Source organism: Rhineura floridana, chromosome 6 (genome assembly GCF_030035675.1).
Source record: "Rhineura floridana isolate rRhiFlo1 chromosome 6, rRhiFlo1.hap2, whole genome shotgun sequence".
In the NCBI taxonomy this organism is placed as follows: Eukaryota; Metazoa; Chordata; class Lepidosauria; order Squamata; family Rhineuridae; genus Rhineura; species Rhineura floridana.
Genome location: NC_084485.1, coordinates 1,738,196 through 1,761,903, shown reverse-complemented (window position 1 = coordinate 1,761,903; position 23,708 = coordinate 1,738,196). Strand labels below are relative to the sequence as shown.

The window sequence follows — 23,708 nt, the reverse complement described above, 5'->3', positions numbered from 1 at the left end:
AGAGCTTCAGTCAGAGTGGCTGGCTGTTAAACCGCTCTGGCCCCTGGAGCTGAGTCAGGGGGAAAGGAGTCTCCTGTCAGCACCCTTCACAAACTAGACTTCCCATGATTCTTTTGGGGAGCCATGACTATCTAAGTGGGTGTGGCCACCTGATTAGCCAAGCCGAGCAGCTGTGAGTCTGGTGTTTAGAACATTGACAGTTGGTTCTTACTGAACACTCCCAATGTTATAATAGACTCCAAAGTTATATTTCTTAAATTAATTAAAGATCAGCCAGACATTTTTTTAACTTTTAAACTGCAGAAGACGAAGGTCAGAGTATGGGGCAAGGTCAGTAAGAAGATTACAGGTACTCAGTGAACATGGCTGATTTTTAATTAATTTCAACAAATTATGAGACCACTGACAGAAAAAGTCCAACAGGGGTCTGAATTTTTTTCTCTTGTTTTACACTTTGAACTCTCAATTCTCTCTGACTGTTTTGTGTAGTACCATGAAAATTAGAGGGTTGTTAAGCAAGCATTTCTGAGTTCAGGACTATACGTTTTGTAAGGTTTTGTGCTGAAATGAGCTTATGGGAAGCATCAGAAAGGCATGGCGGTATTTTCAATTTCACATTGCAGGATGAGAAAAATCCCCGCTGGCTGTAGTATGCAGCCATTCCCATGGCTGTAGAATGAGTGAAAATAACATACAAAACTGCATTATATGATTAGAAGTGGCTTGGAAGCTTGTTTGCGTTAGTCAAAACTGTCTACAAAAATGTATTTATTAGGAGAAAATTGCACTAGAATGATGGAGAATTTTCACGAAGATTTTTGTTTTAAAAATAATCGGTAATTGCTGCAGAAATGTGGAGAACTGAATTTAAGATTGGAAAAATGAGAGAGAACCAAGATTGACAGAACCTTCTGTCCACAGCCTTGGCCCAGAACTAACTGCCTGGACATTGCAAGGATCCACAGGCTGCCCGCACCTGGCAGATTTCCTGGGAGCCCCTCGTGGCTCAGATGGGGCCACCAGATTTTTGTGGGGGCCTTTGCTCACTGTCACTATTCCAGAGGCCTTCAGGATGCTGACGGCCAACTTTCTGGCCTGGCCTAACACTTGTTGTCTGGAAAGACCAGAGTCTCCTGAGTAGGGATGGGAAGCTCTGTCCATTCTGGCTAATTTTTTCTGGTCTTAAATTCATGAAACTTTCCCATCATTTTAGTGTGACTTTCTCTTAATAAACACATTTTCATAGGTAATTTTGACCAATGTACACATTTTTGGAAGCAATTTCTCATCATATAATGCACTTTTGTACGTAATTTTCATTAATATCTTGGTTTTTATGCACACTGCCCTAATATATGCATTGATGTAAACATTGGTTGGAGAACTGCATTGGAAAATCCAGACAAGTGTGCTTTTTGCAGGACGGCTGTTTCGGTTCTCATATTGTTTCATAAAGTGTGGCTTTGACAGGTTCGGCTTTCAATGTGAACCACATTGAATTTCTCCCCCGTTCCTACTCTTGAGGCTTGCCTGACCATCCTTCATACCTGCATGCTGCAAAAGGACAAGCCGATGGAGAGACAGAGAGACCACTTGTCACTTGCCACCAGTTACCTAAGTGGAGACTCCCAGGCTCTTTCCACGAGGCTGCCTGACCCTGCTCTGTGAGCCTTCAGCTTCCTGGTTCGCATCAGGGCCAGACGTATTCCCTGATCTGATCCGATTGCGCAATGGAATAAGGAGGGAGTTGGGCTCAGCTTGTTCTCTATTCATCACCCAGGAGCCTGTCTTCCCCCCCTCCCTCCCACTCAGCCAGCCACACCTGGAAGAGCTTAAAGCTCGGCCTGGAGCACACAGAGCCCCACAGCGTCTTCCTGGCCGGCAGCAGCACCACCATGAAATCCAGCAGCAGAAGCTTCTGCCTCCTCCTCCTCCTCCTGTCCCTGGTGGGGCTCCTCGCCGCCTCGGCACAGCAGCTGGACACGCCCAGACAGAACCTTACAGGTGGGTGTCACAGACTGCCTGTCCCTGGAAGAAGGCAGCCCCCCATTTCCAGCCTGGCCCAGCTGCATCCAGAGGCCCCTCCCGTCCACAGCCCCGTCCCCAAGGAAACCTTCTAGCCTCTCCTACCTGCCTGTCGAGTCCTGCGGCCCCCTGGGAGGGTGCCCAAGGCAGTTGCTCTCCGCCCTCCCAGGCCCCCCTTTCATCCATGGGCATCAGCACCAGCTGGCCAGTCCCTTGGCCTTCAGTATGCCAGGAGCGAGGGGAGCGCAAGGGACCCCAAGAGGCGCGGTGGAATCCCGAGGGAGGCCTACGCCTTCTCTTTACCATTTGCAGTTGCTGCGCAAAAAGCTGGCACGTGTCCTGGCGCAGAGGAGGCGAAGACGAGCAGTGGGAACTGCACAGAAGAGTGCCAGTCGGATGCCAGCTGCCACGGGGTTGAGAAGTGCTGCTGGACGGGCTGTGGGGCCACTTGCCGAATCCCAAATGGTAAAGTGTTGCCCTCATTCACTCCTGCTCACCCTGTGCAATGCTCCTGTGCCTGACTGTGCTAGACAACAGCCCCAACTGGCCCTGAGCTTTGCTTAAATTTGGAACAAGTTGTGTGATGCGGTCTGGATGATAAACTGCCTGGGGCTGGGATGCCATGTTGTGTGGAGTGAGGGGGAAGACCTATGACTGAGGGCTAAATTGCCCATCATGCCAGCCTCCCCCCTCCCGGTCATCCCAGCAGTGACAGACTTTCCTGCTCTTGCCTTGCAGGCACGGGCCCCTTTGCACAGTGCATTTTCAATGAAAGCACATGGAATGGTCAAATCATACCACAGCCAGAGGGAGTCTGCTTCTGAAAACCAGTTGCCGGAAGCCTCAGGAGGGGAGAGTGTTCTTGCACTCGGGTCCTGCTTGCGGGCTTCCCCCAGGCACCTGGTTGGCCACTGTGAGAAGAGGATGCTGGACTAGATGGGCCACTGGCCTGATCCAGCAGGCTCTTCTTATGTTCTTATGTTCATAACGTGGCCAAACATTATATACAGAGATGGGGTTGGCTGAAGCTCCCACACCGGTGGAAAGTTCAGGCAGGGCATCTTGTCATGTTTGAAGGAACAGCAATCCTGATTTCGCTGCTGTGGGATGGAGGAGGGAGGGGCGGTGTGCAGGAGCCAACCTTGAAGCTGTCTGGCATATACCTGATATTTGTTGTGAAATTAGCATAGGAACATCTTCTTGGATAGACGTCATGCCTTGCCTCCAGTAATGCCTACTGGAGTAACCACTAGAGTTACTGATGTTAGTGGACCAGGGTGGGATGCAGGGCTGCCTGCTCACTCTCTGCCCTTCTCCCCTTGCAGATTATCCCTGTTCCCACCCATGGGCACAGGGCACAGGCATGGGGAAGCTGCCACAGTGAATGGGGTTGAAATGAAAGCTTCCGCAGCAGCATGCATTTTTGTAAACAGAAGGTCCAGCCATGTGTGGAATATTGCATCCTGTTAGGGTTGCCCCTGTTGGCGTGTGTGCGTTGTTGTGTGAAACAGCATACATTACGTTGGAGTTAAGTTGAGCAAGAAACTTCTTCAGAGCATGTTAAGAGTCTTTATTGAAAGACATTAAGGCCAGAGGCTTAAGAGTAAATACATGTAGAGATTCTTCAGTCACCCCCCTTCTGGTACATCTCTCTCCATAGATAAACACAAAAGACAACCTCTCAGCTCAGAGGCATAATTCAGAAGACGACAACACATAGACTCTGTTAGAACTTTTCCAGTCGCTATCAGATGGCTACCATAGCAACGGCCCTGGCAGTCCGTTCCCAGACAGGGCAAAGACATAACTCCCCCTTAACCACAGTTACGTCTTCAAACTTGCAGGCTTCATGGAAAACAACTAGAGACAGTAATGCCTACTGGTCACCAGCCCAACAGTTCCCCCTTTTTCCATTAAGACTGCAAAATACACATGAAATACATCTCCATAATACATAGTCATACAGTCATACATTTCTACAGTACCTCTTGCAATACATTTCAGTACATTGCATCATATATTTTCAGTTCAGTACAGTTCAAAATTACATCTCAGTACAGTTCAAAACTTTATTCACTCAAACTTTGGTTCATTCCAAGCCTTGTCACCAGTTTGCCAAATTTCTCCTCACACAAAGGCTTGGTCATTATGTCAGCCACCATGTTGTTAGTGTCACAAAATGTTAGGTTAACAAACCCCTGCTGCACACAATCCCTTACGTGAAAGTATCTGACACTAATATGTTTTGTTCTCTTGGTATGAGCTTCTGATGTGGCTATCTTAATGCAGGTCTGATTGTCTTCATATACAGTAATCGGAAATTGCATATCAATGCCTATCTCCTGCATGAGCATTGCAAACCATTGTAGCTCATTACAGGCCTGTGATAGGGCCACATACTCGGCTTCTGCACTTGATGTTGCAACCACATTTTGTTTCTTGCTGCTCCAGTCAATGCATGACCCGTGCCACATCACAACTATGCCAGAGGTTGACTTATGACTGCTCAGCTCCCCTGCATGATCTGCATCCACAAAACATTCAAGACCTCCTGTCTTTGCTCCTGACAAAACCAGACTCTTTGTCTTCGTGCCTTTCAGATAACGCACTATCCTTTTAATCCCTTGCCAGTCAGCCTCTGAAGGATGCTCTACCTTCCGGCTTAAAATACTGACTGCATTACATATGTCTGGGCAAGACACCTTCACCAAATATTGCAATTTCCCTATTATGCGCCTGTACTTCTCAGGATATGTACAAGGCGTCTCCTGCACATTCTGTTGGAAAGCCACAACCATTGGAGTCTTCACAACATTGCATTCTGTCATGCTGCATTCTTCTATGATCTGATTTATTTTACTTTCCTGACTCAATGTTATGCTTCCGTCTTCTGCACGCACAATATCCGTGCCTAAATAGTGTGTGACAGGCCCCAAATTCTTTGTGTCCACCTGCCTGCCCAGTTGCTCATTAAATTCTTGTTCCTCTTGCTGCTCATGATAAAAATACATGATGTCATCAACGTAAACTGCACAGAACGTGGTTTTCATCCCCTGTCTCTTTATATACACACATGGATCTGCCTTGCATCTTTGGAATCCCATTCCATGCAACTCTCTGTCCAATTTCTTATTCCAGCAGCGTGCACTTTGCCGCAGTCCATATATTGATTTATGCAGTTTACACACGAACCCTTCCTTTGACACAGAACCCGGAGGCAGTTCCATATATATCTCCTCTCTTAAATCACCATGTAGGAATGCCGTCCCTATATCGTAGTGATTTACACTCATGTTCTGCATCGCTGCCAGCTTCAGCAGCACACGAATGGACTCATGTTTCACAACCGGGGCGAAAACAGCATCATAATCTGTCCCATGCTGCTGGGTGAATCCCTTGGCAACCAAACATGCCCTGTACCTCTGTACTTCCCCGGAACTTGCTTTCTTCTTCTTAAACACCCATCTGCAACCTATGGCCTTTTTACCCATGCGTAACTTTACTAATGTCCATGTGCCATTCTTTTCCATGGCTTGTAATTCTTCCTGCATGGCCTGCTGCCATTTGTGCTGCTCTGCCTCAGGCATCAGCCTGATTGCTTGAAATGTTGCTGGCTCTTCTAGTTCTCTGTGAATTTCCTCCATCTGGGCAGTGAATACCGACGGCATGCCTTTTACGGCTGTCTGTTTACAGCCCTGACCGTCATTCCCTTTCCGCCCCATTGAACTCAAGGCATCAGCACACTTCACACCCATGGACATTTTAAACTGTGAATCATTAAGGCTTCCCTGCAAACACACTTGATCTCCCCTCATTACAAAACATTGGTCTTTGTGGAACAAAATTGAATAATTACAACTCACCAGTTTTCTAACTGATAAAATATTATGAGCCAATTCCAGAACAAACAAACAGTCTGACATTATTCCAAGCTTGTCAAATTTCACCAGACCTTTAGCTTTTACGGATTTCCGTGATCCATCAGCAAGTAAAACAAAGTCTTTCACTTCTTCTGAAACGTAAAACAAACATCTGTCTTTAATTAATATATGGCTTGCTCCGCTGTCGAGCAACCAGTTCACAGGTCGTAAATCTTGAGAGTTCTGTTTACAAACAAAGTTCACACTTCCCTGCTTCAAGCCTCCGTCCCTGGAGTTGCGCTTGATTGCACAATCTTTACGGAGATGCCCACGAGCCCCACAGGCAAAACAAGATTTCCGCCGCTGCTGCTCCCGCTTGTTTTCCTGTCTGCTTTCGGCAGCCTGCTCTGGTTCGGCACATTTCTCCTCCTTGCTTCTGACAGCCTCCACCGGCTGGGCTCTCTGCGCCTCCTGCCTTCGCTGCCATTCCTGGGACAAATCCTGCAACGCGTCCCACATCTGTTTAGCTGATGGCTCATCTCTCACACACATCAGTTGAGAATCCGATAGAGCCAAGATTATAAATGCCTGCGCCCTCTGGTCTCGACGCTTCCAGGCCGCGGTCAGTACCACCGGGGTTTTTTCCTTAATCACGTCCCATAAATCCTCTGTTATCAGCAAAGCCCGCATCCTCGGCTTCCAGCTGCCATAATTCTTTTCATTAAGCCGTTCCATCGGCAAGCCTCCCCCAGACAGGTTTACAGCCATGTTGCTCACCTCTGTCTGGTACAATCAATCAAGCTGCCCTCTCTGGAACTCCATCTGCCGTTCAGACCAGCAACTTACTCCTGTGTAATGCGCTGTGGAGCGCAACCATCCTCTGCTACCACTGTTGGCGTGTGTGCGTTGTTGTGTGAAACAGCATACATTACGTTGGAGTTAAATTGAGCAAGAAACTTCTTCAGAGCATGTTAAGAGTCTTTATTGAAAGACATTAAGGCCAGAGGCTTAAGAGTAAATACATGTAGAGATTCTTCAGTCACCCCCCTTCTGGTACATCTCTCTCCATAGATAAACACAAAAGACAACCTCTCAGCTCAGAGGCATAATTCAGAAGACGACAACACATAGACTCTGTTAGAACTTTTCCAGTCGCTATCAGATGGCTACCATAGCAACAGCCCTGGCAGTCCGTTCCCAGACAGGGCAAAGACATAACTCCCCCTTAACCACAGTTACGTCTTCAAACTTGCAGGCTTCATGGAAAACAACTAGAGACAGTAATGCCTACTGGTCACCAGCCCAACAGCCCCATCCCCCCTTTCTCTATCTCTCTCTGTCTCACACACAAACACACATTTGCAGCAAAGGGAAACCAAAATGAGCAGGAGACTGGAGCACCTCCCCCATAAGGGGGAAATGAAAGTGTTTGAGTGTTTTAAGTTCAGGGAAGAAAGATGGCTGTGAGGGGTAGGATGGGACATGGTCATTCTTTTAAAAGTTATCCATGGCGTGAAGAAAGTGGATACAGAGACGTTTTTCTCCCTGTCTTGTAACGCTACCCTCGGGGGTCACCCAGGGGACTTGAGGGACAGGAGTGTCAAGACCGACTCAGAAGGATGTCCTTCACACAGAGCGGAGTTCGCTGATGGAAGTTGCTGTCACAAGGGGCGTGATTATTGAATCCATTTCTATCCTGCTTCTGTTGTGGATCTTCTATCTATGAACAGAGTATCCAAAATGCAACACGAGATAGTGCTGGAAGATGAGACCCCCAAGTCAGAAGGCACTCACTGACCTACTGGGGAAGAACAAAGGACAAGTACGAGTAGCGCTGTGACTAATGACACAGCTGGGTCAAAGCCGAAAGGACGCCCACAGGCTGATGCGCACATATGCGAAAGGCGAGTCCGGAGTTGTACGACGCACACAGTAGGAAGATGGAATGTGAGAAGCATGATCCAGGGAAAGTTAGAATTTGTCAAGCAAGAAATGGAACATATCAACATTACAATACTTGGCGTGAGTAAATTAAAGTGTACAGGAATGGGGCACTTTCAGTCAGGCAACTACAAAATATTTTATGTAGGAAATGACAAATTAAGAAAAAATGGGGTTGCTTTAATAGTGAGAAGTGATGTAGCCAAAGCAATTAGGAGCTACAATGCAAAGTCTGAGCAAGTGATATCAATGTGATTAAATGGGAAACCTATTAACATAGCCATCATCCAAGTCTATGCTCCAATGGCAAATGCAAAGGAGAGGAACTGGAGAGATTTTACGCAGAAGTACAGGAGGAAATTGATCACACACCAAAACAATATGTACTGATAATCATGGGGGACAATACTGCAAAAGTAGGAAACAGAGGAGAACTAGAAATTGTGGGAAAATGGGGCCAAGGGAAAAGCAGGATTGAACCAAAATGAAGGAGATGAGAAAATTGGATGGAGAAATATCAATAATTTCAGATATGCAGACGATACCATACTACTAGCAGAAACCAGTAACGATTTGAAACGAAAGCTAATGAAAGTTGAAGAGGAAAGCACAAAAGCAGGACTACAGCTGAACGTCAAAAAGACTAAAGCAATGACAACAGAAGATTTATGTAACTTTAAAGTTGACAATGAGGACATTGAACTTGTCATGGATTATCAATACCTCGGCACAGTCATTAACCAAAATGGAGACAATAGTCAAGAAATCAGAAGAAGGCTAGGACTGGCGAGGGCAGCTCTGAGAGAACTAGAAAAGGTCTTCAAATGCAAAGATGTATCACTGAACACCAAAGTCAGGATCATTCAGACCATGGTATTCCTGATCTCTATGTATGGATGTGAAAGTTGGACAGTGAAAAAGGCAGATAAGAGAAAAATCAACTCATTTGAAATGTGGTGTTGGAGGAGAGATTTGTTGATACCGTGGACTGCGAAAAAGACCAATAATTGGGTGTTAGAACAAATTAAACCAGAACTGTCACTAGAAGCTAAAATGATGAAACTGAGGTTATCATAGTTTGGACACATAACGAGAAGACATGATTCACTAGAAAAGACAATAATGCTTGGAAAAACAGAAGGGAGTAGAAAAAGAGGAAGGCCAAACCAGAGATGGATTGATTCCATCAAGGAAGCCACAGAGCTGAACTTACAAGATCTGAATAGGGCGGTTCATGACAGATGCTGTTGGACGTCACTGATTCATAGGGCGCCATAAGTCGTAGTTGACTTGAAGGCACATAACAACATATCCTGCTTTTCTTCTGTTGTGCATCTTCTCGAGGAAACTCAAGGTTCCCAGGTGGTCTGTCCCTGCCCCTCCCCGGCACAGAGCAGACCCAGCCCTGCTTAGCTGCACCAAGGGTGTTATATTATGTGCCCAAACTCTGGTGGCAACCTGCCCCTTACATAGCTCTAAAGGGCATTCAGACTAAATGGAGGAGGAGGAGGGCATGTCTGTCAACAGCAATTAGCCATAACTGCTAAACAGAATCTCCATGGTTAGAGGCAGCCTACCAGCTGAGAGACACTAGGAGAAACATGGCTTCCCTCTTGAAACTCACTGGGAAGTTTTCTTTCATCCGGGCTGGGAGTAACTCGGTGGCAGAGCAAGTGCTTTGCATGTAGAAGGACTCCCATGCTCATTCCCAGGCATCTCCAGGCAGGGCCTGGAAATATCCCCATCAGAAACCCTGTAGAGCCTCTGCCAGTCAGTGTAGATTGGGAGGATTGACTGACCTGTGGCCCTCCATTGCTTGCTGGACTCCAGCTTCCATCATCCCTCACCACTGGTCATGCTGGCTGGGGCTGATGGGAGCTGGAGTCCAGCAACATCTGGAGGGCTACAGGTTAGCCATGCCTGGTGCAAATAATACTGAACTAGATGGACCAACAACCTGACTAGATCAAGGCAGTTCCCCATCTTCCTTCCAGTGAGGCTTCCACAGGAGACCTCCCCAACCTGCCGCAAGGGTCAGATCTCTCCCGTACTCTCCCGCTTTGAATGGCTCCTCAAAACCACTTGCCTCAGCCTCCCCTATGGTACACAGCATGCCTTGCACCAGGCCAGACTGTCCGGCCATCCAGCCCAGTATTGTCCACTCTGAATGGCAGCAATTCCCCAGGTTGCCTCAAGCAAAGCAAGGTTATTCCCATTGCCAGCTGCCTGATTCTTTGACCCTGGGACCTTTTGCACACAAAGGAGGTGCCCGGTCATTGAGTGGTGCTCCATCCTCTGGGCTCTCCTGGCTCCTCGATCTTGGGACCTTTGCTCCCCACTCATTTAAGTTGCTCCAATATAGAGCTGACAAATCAGCAAAGGAGAGATCTCAGCAAGGCCCTATGCATGCCCACTCCATGTAAGTCTCCTGTAAACGTTAATCAGTCAGTACATTCAGACGAACTGCACTCACACACCATACATTTAAAGCACATTCCACACACAGACACACACATGAATCCTGGGAAGTGTAGCCTACCCCTCACAGAGCTACAGTTCCCAGCACCCTTAGAAACTACTGTTCCTAGGATTCTTGGGGGGGAAGGGGAGAATATGCTTTTGATCTGTTTTAGATGTTTGGTGTGCATGCATTGATCAGCTAAGAACCCAAGACATACATAAGACCTCTTAAATTAGTTTGATTTAATTGATGGATTGAATGTGCATTTAATGAAAACCACTCCTGAAGAGACCCTCCCTGGATCCAGAAAATCTTAATAACTATAGGCCAGTAGCAAATGTTCCATTCCTGGGCAAGGTCCTTGAACGAGTGGTTGCAGGCCAGCTCCAGACACTCTTGGATGAGACCGATTATCTGGATCCATTTCAGTCAGGTTTCAGGCCTGGTTTTGGCACAGAAACAGCCTTGGTCGCCCCGTATGATGACCTTTCTCAGGAGAGAGACAGGGGGAGTGTGACTCTGTTGATTCTCCTTGATCTCTCAGCGGCTTTCGATACCATCGACCATGGTATCCTTCTGGGAAGACTGGCTGAGTTGGGAGTGGGAGGGACTGCATGGCGGTGGTTCCGCTCCTACTTGGGAGGTTGCCTCCAGAAAGTGGTGCTTGGGGAACATTGCTCGGCACCCTGGACTCTCCAGTATGGGGTTCCACAGGGGTCAGTTCTGTCCCCCATGCTGTTCAACATCTACATGAAACCGTTGGGTTCCGTCATCCGGAGCTTTGGAGTGCGTTGCCATCAGTATGCTGATGACACGCAGCTCTATTTCTCCTTTTCATCTTCTTCAGGTGAGGCTGTCAATGTGCTGAACCAGTGCCTGGCTGCGACAATGGACTGGATGAGGGCTAATAAACTGAGGCTCAATCCAGACAAGACTAAGATGCTGCTAGTGGGTGGTTCTCCTGACCAGATGGTGGATGTCCAACCTGTCCTAGATGGGGTTGCACTCCCCCTGAAGGAGCAGGTTCGTAGCTTGGAGGTTCTCCTAGAACCATCTCTGTCACTTGAGGCTCAGGTAGCCTCAGTGGCAAGGAGTGCTTTCTACCAACTTCGGTTGGTGGCCCAGCTGCGCCCCTATCTGGACAGAGAGAAACTCGCTTCAGTTGTTCATGCTCTGGTAACCTCTAAATTAGATTACTGCAATGCACTCTATGTGGGGCTGCCTTTGAAGACGGTCCGGAAACTGCAGCTCGTGCAAAATGCAGCAGCCAGATTGGTAACAGGGACCAGACGGCCCGAACATATAAAACCGATTCTGGCCCGCTTGCATTGGCTGCCTGTATGTTTCCGAGCTCGATTCAAGGTGCTGGTTTTAACCTATAAAGCCTTACACGGCTTGGGACCACAATACCTGATGGAACGATTCTCCCGATACGAACCAACCCATACACTACGCTCAACATCTAAGGCCCTCCTCCAGGTGTCTACTCCGAGGGAAGCTGGGAGTGTGGCAACAAGGGAGAGGGCCTTCTCAGTGGTGGCTCCCAAATTATGGAACAATCCTTCTGATGAGGTGCGCCTGGCGCCATCACTGTCATCTTTTCGGCACCAGGTCAGGAGTTTCCTTTTCTCCCAGGCATTTTAGCATGTGTTTTTAAATTGTTTTAAATGTTTAATTTGTGTTTTAAATTGTTTTTAACAGATGTGTTTTAAATTTGTGTATGTGTTTTTAGGTACTGTAAACCGCCCAGAGAGCTTCGGCTATGGGGCGGTATATAAATACAATAAATAAATGAATGAAAACAACGCTTTCAAAGAAAAATACGTAATTTCCTTTGTTATTAGATGATGCATGAAGATGTTGCAGAAGATGCCACCTTAGATGAGGCATTCTTCTAAAAGGGTGTTGCCTGCCAGCTGCACTTTTTCATATTAAGAAATGACTAAGAGGGTAAGGAGAAGAGACAAGCGGGGGGTCTGTGAGGGTGGCCCTGTGCCCTACATTACAGGTGAGGGTCCTCTGTCTGAAGCAGGCATGGAAAGATTTGTCCATTTCAATTCTCTCCATTTCTCATCGTTCCAATCTTAAATTCAGTTCTGCAGCAATTTGTGATTTTAAAAAAATATTCTCATGAAAATTCTTCAGCATTTTAGTGTGGATTTCTCCTAATAAACACATTTTTGTAGGGAATTTTAACTAATGTACACATTTTGCAAGCCATTTCTCATCATACAATGCTCTTTTTTTCACTCATAGATTCATTTTTATGCACACTTTCCCCTAACATCTGTATTTTTGTAAACATTGCAAACTGCATTGCAAAATTTGAGTAAGTGTGAATTTCGAAGGACGGCTGTGTTTGGGTTCTGATAATGTTTTGGAAAGTGCAGATTTCACAGATTCGGTGTGAAAAGCGAACTGAATTAAATTTCTCCCCCATCCCTAATCTGAAGGCATCTTCTTTAAAATCCAAGTCCATTTTAAAGGTATAGAGCCCTAGGAAGGGCGCTGTAGGGCTGAGCACCCAGGCCCCCTGGGCACAGTCTTGTTCTTCACTATAGCGAGACATACTCCATGCCTTTCTAAATTATAATAAATCATTGCTAAATTTGCATCTGCACCTACACATTAGCATATGCACCTCTTTATGTAGATCTATAATCTCTTTTATCTTTCTTACTCCCACCCTTTATTTTCTTTTGTGATGCATAAGTCCCAGAACCTGCCCTGTTCCTGTGACTGCAATTTGTTTTAACTGTTTTTAATACTGAATTTTAAATTGTTGTACTACACTGTCAGGCCTGCTGGTGAAGGGCAGGTGAGAAATGCATATCATTAGCATTGTCATCCCAGATCCTTGCTTGATGCAGTTCAGCAGCCTTCCCCAACCAGGTACCCTCTAGATGTCTTGCACTACAATTCCCATCAGCCCCAGCTAACACTTCCAGGCTTCCCTTTCCTCGGAGTCCTCAAAGTGCTGGCCTTCTGGGGTCTGAACTCAGGCTGGGACAGGCGGTGGCAATTCCTCTGTTTTTCCATGTGCATTTTGACAGTTTCCAGTTCTGTGTTTTAATGATGCTCTCTGCCTGAGTCCAAGGACAGGAAAGGTCAGACGTATAAAGAAATATGCATAATGTTGACCTTAAAGCAGCCTTGCTTCACAGCGTCTGCTCTAGCAATGCTCCGGCTGCATCGCGTTGCAGGCTCAACCTGCCAGTCGCTTGGCTGACGTTGGCATAATACGGGGGAAGTGGTGTCCTTGTCCATCAAACCTTTAGGCTGCTAAAAATGCAGAAAACTTCAGTCTTTGCTTTGTAAGAGAAGCTGCTTTTCATCTCTGCCGGTATTCTTTTCGGGAGGGGGGGTACTGTCAGAAGTAGAATTACAACTGTGGCTCCAGACAATTCCTGATACAGTATAGTGCTACTTTCCCCATCAAACTCCTTCAATGCTCATCTGCCATAGGTAACAACTTATGTTAAATCAGAGGTAAGTCTCATCCCCCTGTAGAAAGTGCGCTCGGGATGGCAGCCTTCAGCCAACTGACGTCTCCCCTTGGAAACAACTGCTGCTTCTCTCACCTCCTCACCTGCCTTGAGGTGTTTCCAGTTTGCAGCCAAAGGAACCTCCCATTGGCTCATTTATTTTTGGTTTTGTTTGCACAGTTGCCCTTTAACAGAAAAACAAAACATAAAAAAGTCAGCAGTCCTGCCTTACCACAAAGACTAAAAGAGATTATTCTTTTTAAAACCTCTGGCTGTGGGGGGGAGGGGTGTGTGTAGAGGGTCAGGGTCAGAGTCCCTCAACCAGGAAATGCAGAGCAAACAAGACAGGAAGGTGGAGCATGCCCTGCCCATCTTTGCCAAGTGCCTCACAAACCACTTCTGCCCTTCAAGTGCTCAATAGCCCTTTACGAGTCCACATCAGACCAGCTGACTGAGATTGTTTTCCAAGTCAGAAAAATCATCGCAAACTGAGTTATCTTGGAGAATCTGGACAACTTTGCTGCCAAACCATTGCATTAACAGTGTCTTCCTTTCTTTTTTTAAGAATTTGTTTATTTTCAATGTACAAAATGCAATATACAGTAGGGCCCCACTCATACGGCGGGTTACGTTCCGGACCCCCACTGTAAAGTGAAAACCGCTGTAAAGCAGAACTCATTGAATAGAATGGGGCGCGATGCCCGAAAACCGCCGTAAAAGCGGAACAAGCACCGTATGAGTGGGGCTTTAGTGTAATTGCATCTAATTGAGACCGCTGCATTAGTGAATCGCCTTAAAGCGAAGCACCGTAAAGCAGGGCCCTACTGTAGTCAAATAAATCATGAGAGTCTTCATATACCCCTCACCCACCTTGCTCCACACCCCTATTACTCACAAGACATGTACAGGCGGGCCCTGCTTATAGGGCAGGTTCCGTTCCGGACTGCCACCGAAATGCAGAAACCGCCGACAAGCAGAACCCATTGAAGATAATGGAGCGCATCGCGCAAAAATGATGTGAAAATGGAGCATGGCAAACAAAAGCCGCCATAAAATTGGAACAAGCGCCTTCAAGCGAGGGCTTTCCCTTATTGAATCCGCCGCATTAGCGGAATGCCGAAAGGCGAAGCACTGTAAAGCAGGGCCCGCCTGTACATCTTTATATCCAGGAAAAGTTCTGAAAGCCAGCAATAATCAACGGTAATCATGCAGCCCAATTTTTCACAAAAGGGACTGGAACGTGTCTACCTCTCTCTACCTGCGCAGTGTATAAAATAAATGGCTGCCAACATTTTCTAAAGATGTCCTTCTTTTTCATCCTAGCAGCTACCTTTAATTTTTGTGAGAATTGTTCTGCTAACACAATTCCCCACACCTTTCTATACCACCCACCCAATCACAGTGTATTCCATCTTGCCCGCAGGTTTCTTTTGTTACTGCAATGCGATTACTTGGCAGTGACATTGCATGGATTCTCGGTAACAACTATGTGGAATGAGTGATGTCAATCCAGGAGGGAACCGCTGGAGTGGAATGCATTGCTCACTCACTCTCTGTCTGCAATAAGTTAGCTGTACCTCTTGTCCTGGATAGCTCGTATAGCACAGTGGGGAGGAGTGCCTGGCTGGGAGTCCAGAGTCTGTGAGTTCAAATCCCCACTCGTGTCTCCTGGGTGTCAAGGGCCAGCTAAAGATCACCCCACAGTGAGTGGCTCAGGGGTTACATGCCCTGCCACCTGTGCAGCCGTGGGCAAGCTGCATAGTCCCAAGGAGCCCAGTTGCCCCCCAGCTGGCAGTTGCGGACAAGGAAGGGGCTGGCTTGTGCAGCTGTGACAAGCTGAGCAGGCCCTGGCCAGCTGGGGAGGACTAGCCGCAGAGGGAGGCAAGGGGAAAACCCCTCTGAATGCCGCTTACCGTGAACACCCTATTCACAGGGTGGCCATAAGTTGGGATCGACTTGAAGGCAGTCCACATTGCCTTGCACCCCTTGCCCTGGCCAGCCCCTCCTGTGCCCTCTCACAGTTGTTGGCCACTCTGAGAAGAGGGTGCTGGACTAGATGGGCCCCTGTTGGCCTGATCCAGCAGGCTCTTCTTATGTTATGCATTGCAGAGTTGAGATTCCACTGTTTAACTGGCAGCAGCAAGAGCAGCAGAAAAATCCTTGACGAAAAAAGGGTTTCTTGCACAGTTATGCTGAAATCTCAGGCCGGCAGCCTCTGACTTGCTTTGCTGTTTCCACCTGGTCTCTTCCACTGCAGCCAGTGGCTCTTCCTGTTGCTTCAGCTGCAGAGCCCTCATGACCAGCAAAGGGCCTGCCAAGCATTCATATGACATCTTCTGAACCCGCAACCTCCCCCCACCCACCCCGTCCACTCACCAACTCTTTATATTCATAATGAGGCAGTGGACTATTTCAAGGCATATCTCACCACCCTCAGCTCCTAATCCCTGGAAAAGGCCTGTGCCCAAGTTTCTGGAGAGCCAAAAATATGCTCCCCCCTTGTTGGGCAGCTTGTAGGCGTAGCGACTTCTTCTGTTTGCAGTTCAGAAGCTCCTTCCTCCTCTTTGCTCCTTTGTTTCTCAGAGGTTGCAGAATGCTTTGGAAATGGCACCAGACTTCAGGTCCCATCCCTAGCAGAGACTGGTGGCTTCATGTCACTGAGGCAGTGAATCGAGAAGAGATCCTGGCCCTCCTCTGTGTGACAACCTTTCATGTACTTGAAGAGTGCTCTCCTATCTCCCCTCAGTCTTCTCTTCTCAAGGCTAAACATGCCCAGTTCTTTCAGTCTCTCCTCATAGGGCTTTGTTTCCAGTCCCCTCATCATCCTTGTTGCCCTCCTCTGAACCTTTTCCAGTTTGTCTGCATCCTTCTTGAAGTGCGAAGACCAGAACTGGACGCAGTACTCAAGATGAGGCCAAACCAGTGCCGAATAGGGGGGAACTAATACTTCACCCGATTTGGAAACTAGACTTCTGTTAATGCAGCCTAAAATAGCATTTGCCTTTTTTGCAGCTACATTGCACTGTTCGCTCATATTCAGCTTGTGGTTAACAATAACCTCGAGATCTTTCTCACATGTGGTATTGCTGAGCCTAGTATCCCCCATCTTATAATTTGCATTTGGTTTCTTTTTCCTAAGTGTAGAACTTTGCACTTATTCCTGTTAAATTTCAATATGTTTTCAGCCTAGTGCTCCAGCATATCAAGATCCCTTTGAATTTTGTTTCTGTCTTCTAGGGCATTAGCTATATCCCGCCCTTCCTCCTAGTAGGAGCCCAGGGTGGCAAACAAATACACTAAAAACACTATAAAACATCATCAAAACAGACTTTAAAATATATTAAAACAAAGCATCTTTTAAAACATATTGTTTTTAAAGCTTTAAAAGTATCTTCAAAAGCAATTACAACACAGACGCAGATTGGGATAAGGTCTCTACTTAAAAGGCTTGTTGAAAGAGGAAGGTGTGCAGTAGATGCCAAAAAGATAACAGAGATGGCTCCTGTCTAATATTTAAGGGAAGGGAATGCCAAAGGGTAGGTGCAGCCACACTAAAGGTCCGTTTCCTATGTTGTGCGGAAGGGACTTCCTGATTAGATGGTACCTGCAGGAGGCCCTCACCTGCAGAGCGCAGTGACCGACTGGGTATATAAGGGATAAGACGTTCTTTCAGGTATCCTGGTCCCAAGCTGTATAGGGCTTTGTACACCAAGACTAGAACCTTGAACTTGGCCTGGTAGCAAATGGGCAGCCAATTTTATATCATCTGCAAATTTAATAAACATTCCCTGCACCTTGGACACCTCCTTCAAAATTTGGACTAAAACCTGGAGCACATTCACTGCTCCACTCACATCAGAGCCACTCGTCTCCACTGGCTCACTGCAGGGTGACGCTCCTTGTGGGGCAGGGGGGCACCAGCTTCCTCTGCATTTGCCTTCCTTTTCTTGTGGCTTTTTCTTGCCATAGTTGGTGCCAAGTAGGGAGTTCTGTGCTTGTTCACTCTCTGTCCTTCTGTCCTTGCAGATAAGCCAGGCTCCTGCCCAGAAATTATCAATGGAATCCCAATGCTGGGCATCTGCAAAGATGAGTGCCAAAAGGATTCAGATTGCCAAGACACCAAGAAATGCTGCCAGAATGGATGTGGCAAATGGGCGTGCGCCATGCCCAAATACTGAGGTGAGTTGAGGGCCTGCATGGAACACCTTTGGAGTCAGGGTAGGCATAGCTTGTGGCGGGGACTCCAGGCAGAATTGGCTGTGCTTGAAGGGAAAATTCCTCCATTCCCTGGAAATCTGGGACATTCAGGGCTGGAACCAGCCCTCCACAGACCCCTGTCTCCCCCTGTGTGTGTGTGTGTGTGTGCCTGCTCATGTGTGTGGGCACACACGCATACACACACACACAGACTTAAACATGCCTGGTTGCGCCATCTCGCACATCAGTGTGCGTGCCTGCCATCACTCAAGATGGCAGTGAGGGAGGTGTTGACATGAGGTGAAGCGACTGGGCATATTTTAGTGTCCACCATCTATGAATGCATATGGGGGTGATGTCGACTGGAAAAGCAGAGCTGCTGCTCTGCAGTCTGTGCCACCTTCTGGTCGCAGCCTGTACAGATGGTGGAGTGAGAGCTCCACTCTCCCGGAGTTCACCTGGACATCACACTATCGACCTCCCCTTCCACTGTCGGAGAGTCGCAATGCTAGGAACGGAGAGTTCTGAGCGAGCTTACGTGTGTGTGTTTGAATCCTTGCAAAAGATTATACTTTCCCTGCAAATTAGTCAGACAGAGACTTTAAGCTTTAAAATAAGAAATAACTACTTTTATTCTGGAAGTTGGAGCTGCAAACACTGAGCCCAGTGCTTGCCCTCATGCTTTGGAGGAGAGGGAGAGACAAAGGAATATGTCTGCTCCCCTCTCAAGAGAAAGAAGAAGTAAGAAGGAGGGAAGGAACTGGGAACAACATCCTTTGCATATTAGTCTAGCAGGAAGGAAGAGACAGCAGGACATCAAAGGACATGTATAGCCTAGCAATCAGAAGGTCTCCTCTCCAGCAACCCTTTTTAACCCCATGCAGCCCCAACCCACAAGTTGGAGTTGAACCATATATATTCCAACATCCACCACCATCTTAAGCAAGTAGCAGAACTTCTGTGGGCTGTTTATTACCCTGGTGAACTCATGGGCAGTGGGCTGGATCATGGCTGCCAAACTGTTTGGAGTGGCCTGCCAGGCCCAGCAAAATCCAGAGCTTGCAATGGCACCTCTTCTTCCTCCTGCGTGTCTCCATTGCTCGCAGGGCAGAGCAGTCTGCAAACAGGAGGGAGAGGTGGCACACAAGACAAAGAAGAGGCACATTTCCAAAACTGCTTTGATTCCAGTAAGGGGTGTATACATTTTATTACATACATAATACATGTATGTGTGCATTCAAGGTCAGGAGGAGGCACCCTTGTAGGCGTGTGCATCAATCACAAGATTCCTTGCAACAGGAAAGAGCCCAATGTTCATGCATCGTAGCCTGCTTGAAGGGAATTAATCCTGGCACATTTCCAAAGAATAGTTGCTGCCGTTTTCCTGCAAGAACAGCTTTTACTATTTGGGGATGGTAAAAAAAAAGATTCACTTCATCTCCCCTGTTGTTTTGTGGTCAGTTTGTATGAAAATAGTATCCTAAATTTGAGAGGAATCTCTAGGTAAGAAACTTTCCAAATGACAGGCAAATTCAGGGGATTTGCTGCTGTTCCTGTGGTTTTGTGGACAATGGTTTTATTACAAAAATGGCATACATCAGAGAGGTGTCCTGAGGAAAGTCACCTGCAAACTTTCAGAAGGACTGGGGCCAGGGAGATTGGATGAATGGGGAGGAAATTGGCACCCCAAGTCACGGAATCAAAGAAGAAAGCAGATTGTGCAGGAGTGGCTATGCAGGCACATGGCACAGAGGGAGATGCTCTCGAGTGCCCATCATTTTTCAAGCAAGAATTCCTAGCACAATCACAAAGAACACAAACGGACAAGAACAAGGTGATACCTTTGAGAAAGGGCTGTAGCTCACTGGTGCAGAGCACATGTTTGCAAGTAGGAGACCCCAAGTTCAATCCACAGCATTTCCAAGTAAGTCTGGGAAATACGCCCATCTGGAATCCTGCAGAAGCTGCTCCCGGTCAGTGTAGACCTGGGACAGCCAAAGTAGTGCCCTCCAGATTAGACCATCGCATCATATTATCAGTAATCATTGGCCATGCTGGCTGGAGCTGATGGGAGTTGTAGTCCACAACATTTGAAGGTCACCTTGTTGGCAATTCTGAGCTGGATGGACCAATGACTGGACACAGGATAAGGCATCCCTCTATCTTCTTATACACTTCAACACACACACACCCTCCACAGAACAGGGACTGGAGAGCCCTGGAAAAATCTTCCTCTCTGCTTAGAAACCGGTAGTCACAAGAGAGCTCTCCCCCTTTTCTTTCTGCAGCCTGATGTTTTGCTTCAGTGCCAAGCTTGGGGAGAGGGAAGGGAGGATCTGTCCATTTTGATTCTCACATTTTTTCAGTCTTATATTTGGTTCTCCACATATCTGTAGCCTTCCTCTGAGTCTGGATGCATCTTAGTCTGGTGTCTCAGGTCTGACCATTCCACCTTGGATGCCCCTGCTAGGAGTCGAGCCTCTTGCTCTAGACTCCTGACGGCATTGCTCTCAGCTTCTTTGATACTATCAGACCCTCCCACCATGTTAATTGATAGACTATCCAAAATGCAACACGAGATAGTGCTGGAAGATGAGACCCCCAGGTCAGAAGGCATTCACCAAGCTACTGGGGAAGAACAAAGGACAAGTACGAGTAGCGCTGTGACTAATGACGCAGCTGGGTCAAAGCCAAAAGGAAGCCCAGAGGCTGATGCGCACAGATGCAAAAGGAGAGTCCGGAGTTGTACGAAACACGCAGTAGGAACATGGAATGTGAGAAGCATGAACCAGGGAAAGTTAGAAATTGTCAAGCAAGAAATGGAACGCATCAACATTACAATACTTGGTGTGAGAGAACTAAAATGGACAGGAATGGGACATTTCCAATCAGGCGACTACAAAATATTTTATGCAGGAAATGAGAAATTAAGAAGAAATGGGGTTGCTTTAATAGTGAGAAGTGATGTAGCAAGAGCAATTAGGAGCTTCAACGCAAGGTCTGAGCGAGTGATATCAATGAGATTAAAGGGGAAACCTATTAACAATAACCATCAAGTCTACACTCCAATGGCAAAAGCAGAAGAAGAAGAATTGGAGAGATTTTACGCAGAAGTACAGGAGGAAATTGATCACACGCCAAAACAAGATGTGCTGATAATCATGGGGAGCTGGAAGGCAAAAGCAGGGAACAGAGAAGAATTAGGAATTGTGGGGAAATGGGGCTTAGGAGATAGAAATGAAGCAGGAGAAAGACTTATTGAATTCTGTGAAGCCGATAATTTGTTTCTTGCAAACACATTTTTTGAGCAACCGAAAAGAAGACTTTACACATGGACATCACCAGATGGTCATTATAGGAATCAAATTGATTATATGGTAGCAGAAGATGGAGAAGTTCCATACTTTCTGCTAAAACAAGACCAGGAGTAGACTGCAGTACAGATAATGAACTGGTAATATTGAAAATCAGAGTAAAGCTAAAGAAGAAGAACAAAATTATCATAATGCCAAAATACAATTTAAATAACATCCCAGAAGAATATAAAGATCAAATAAGGAACAGATTTGAGGCTTTAAACTTAGTTGCCAGAGAACCAGAAGAACTATGGAGTGAAGTCGGAGAGATTATCAGGGAAGAATGCAAAAAGACAATACCTCTCGTTAAAAAGAGAGAAAGACCTCAATGGATGACTGAAGAAACTCTTCAAATGGTTAAAGAGAGAAGGAAAGCAAAAGCAAAAGGAGACAGAAACATGGTTAGACCCCTAAATGCACCAATATAGCACATTGCCAAATGCGTAGCCCAGAAAGGCCACCAAGCAAATTAGTTTGAAATTTTGGAAGGCAGTGAACACTCTGGTGGTGAAGTTGAATGATTTATTGAAGCAAAGCTGCTTCCATTGAACTGTTTGCAGGCAACAAAACATTAAAACAAAGCTAATGGTTAATGGGTCGCTTCCTGCCCCTGCCTCTGCCTTATCTTACATTTGCCTCACAGGCTGGAAGCCTCACAAATCAATACCAGTGAGGACTCTTGCTTGAGACTCTGCTTCCTGGCTCTGCTTGAAGCTTGGTCTTTTCCTGACGTTATCTGGAGGCTCTCGAGACCCCCTGAGGCTTCATCTCCCCAATCTAGGGCTCCTCTATTTATACCCAAAAGACCGTCTAGGAAAGGGCACCTTATGTTTGCCTGGACTGCCATGAATTAAAAGTCACTTCTGCTCCTGTATCTAACAGAGCCACTACTTGTTGTGTATTGCTCTTATACCAGTAAATGGTTAATGGAAGGTGTGGGGGTGGGTCTCCAGGGACAGATGTCGTTATTAGCCTCCCCTCTGGAGCCCTGCCACACCACTAATCTAAGGGCTGGGGCCTCTCCCATCCCCCTATTTCCTTAGGCAGTGGGAGATACAAGTGTTCTGCGGGTGGGGCTGTTGGGGTAACACCCTGGTCTTGCTGCACCCCTTCCCTCACCCTCTTTGTATTAGCACATTTCCTTTCCACATCTGATACAGATCAGCTGTGGGAAGCACATCAATGTCAGCTTTTAACACCCCAGCCTCCAATAAATCTGCAGACATCTGTCTTCTGTTCACTCCGTCCTTCTGAGGGGGCGGGCTACCTCGTGACTCCCCCCCTCTTTTGCTGCCCTAGCCTGAGGCTTGTGTTCATTTTTCCCTTCAATATCTCCTAGCTGTCCAATCAGGACAACCACCTCCCCAACACTGGACCCTGATAAATTCCTACCTGCATGGCCATAGCTCTCAATTGCTCTGTGGCCTCATCAATATTGCTCCATGGGGGCAACTGTTCTTCCAGTCCATTGCACTGGGGTACCTCCACTGATTTGCAGTAATGCACCTCTCTAAAAGTGTACCCATTGTACCAGGAGTTGGATTTCTAAGGAACTGGTTAATTAGAGTGTCCTTTGATAAAGCTCCCAATCTAGTTAACTCTTCTTCCGCCATATGAATGCTGCCAGCACCGTGATCCCATAGCCTCACAAACCTCAACACCAGCTTGAAGCCTCAAGATTCTCCAAAGAAGAGAAACCAGCTTGAATAGAGAAGGAACCATAAGTCCTCCCAGACAAGAGATCCCTTGCTCTGGCTGTTCAAAGGCTTCCAGCTGCAGGGCAAACGTAAGGGAAAGGGAGGGGGAGGTCCAGGAGTTTGGCAGCTTAGAGCGGCTGCATTCATTACCTAGACATTACTTAGGCAAGCCTAGAAGTCTCACCCATGTTAAGGAGATCCTCTAGGTTTTCCTTTCAATCTCTGTACGATTAATCCTTTAAATGCTGTATTTCCAGCATTTTTAAAATCACCATCCTTGGCACTATGCACACCACCACCACCAAGGCCACACTCAACTCTCCCTCTCTGATCTTCCCTCCACAGATGCAGGCCGGACTCCGTGGAGCAGCTGAGGTGGGAGACTCTCCAGTAGAGCCCATCAGCCCTAAAGACATGATGATGACAGTGGTCTCCTCCCTGCCCAGCCCCCGCTGCTCTGCTTTCAGCACCTGGTCACTTCTCCACCTCCCACCTGTCGGAGCCCCCCACCCACTTTTGCAGTAAAACCCTCACTTTGCACAGCAGCCCCTGTTCTTGTGGCTTTGCTGTTGCTCTGCCCTTTGGACCACCTGTCCCCCTTGCTTTGTGCATGCACAGAACGCCTGCCACGTTTTGGAAACGCCATGAAAGGTGGGGAGGACACATAAGCACCTCCCATTCCTTCA

At 47.1% G+C, this 23,708-nt stretch overlaps 1 protein-coding gene across 1 annotated transcript; it reads left to right on the top strand.

Moving 5' to 3' along the window:
• The first annotated feature begins 1,689 nt into the window (after positions 1 to 1,689).
• Positions 1,690 to 23,708, top strand: LOC133386935 (waprin-Phi1-like). Its single transcript, XM_061630752.1, has 4 exons — positions 1,690 to 2,004; positions 2,338 to 2,490; positions 17,799 to 17,951; positions 23,368 to 23,708. Exons 1-3 carry the CDS (start codon positions 1,896 to 1,898, stop codon positions 17,948 to 17,950), a joined length of 414 nt encoding a protein of 137 aa, XP_061486736.1. The 5' UTR covers positions 1,690 to 1,895; the 3' UTR covers position 17,951; positions 23,368 to 23,708.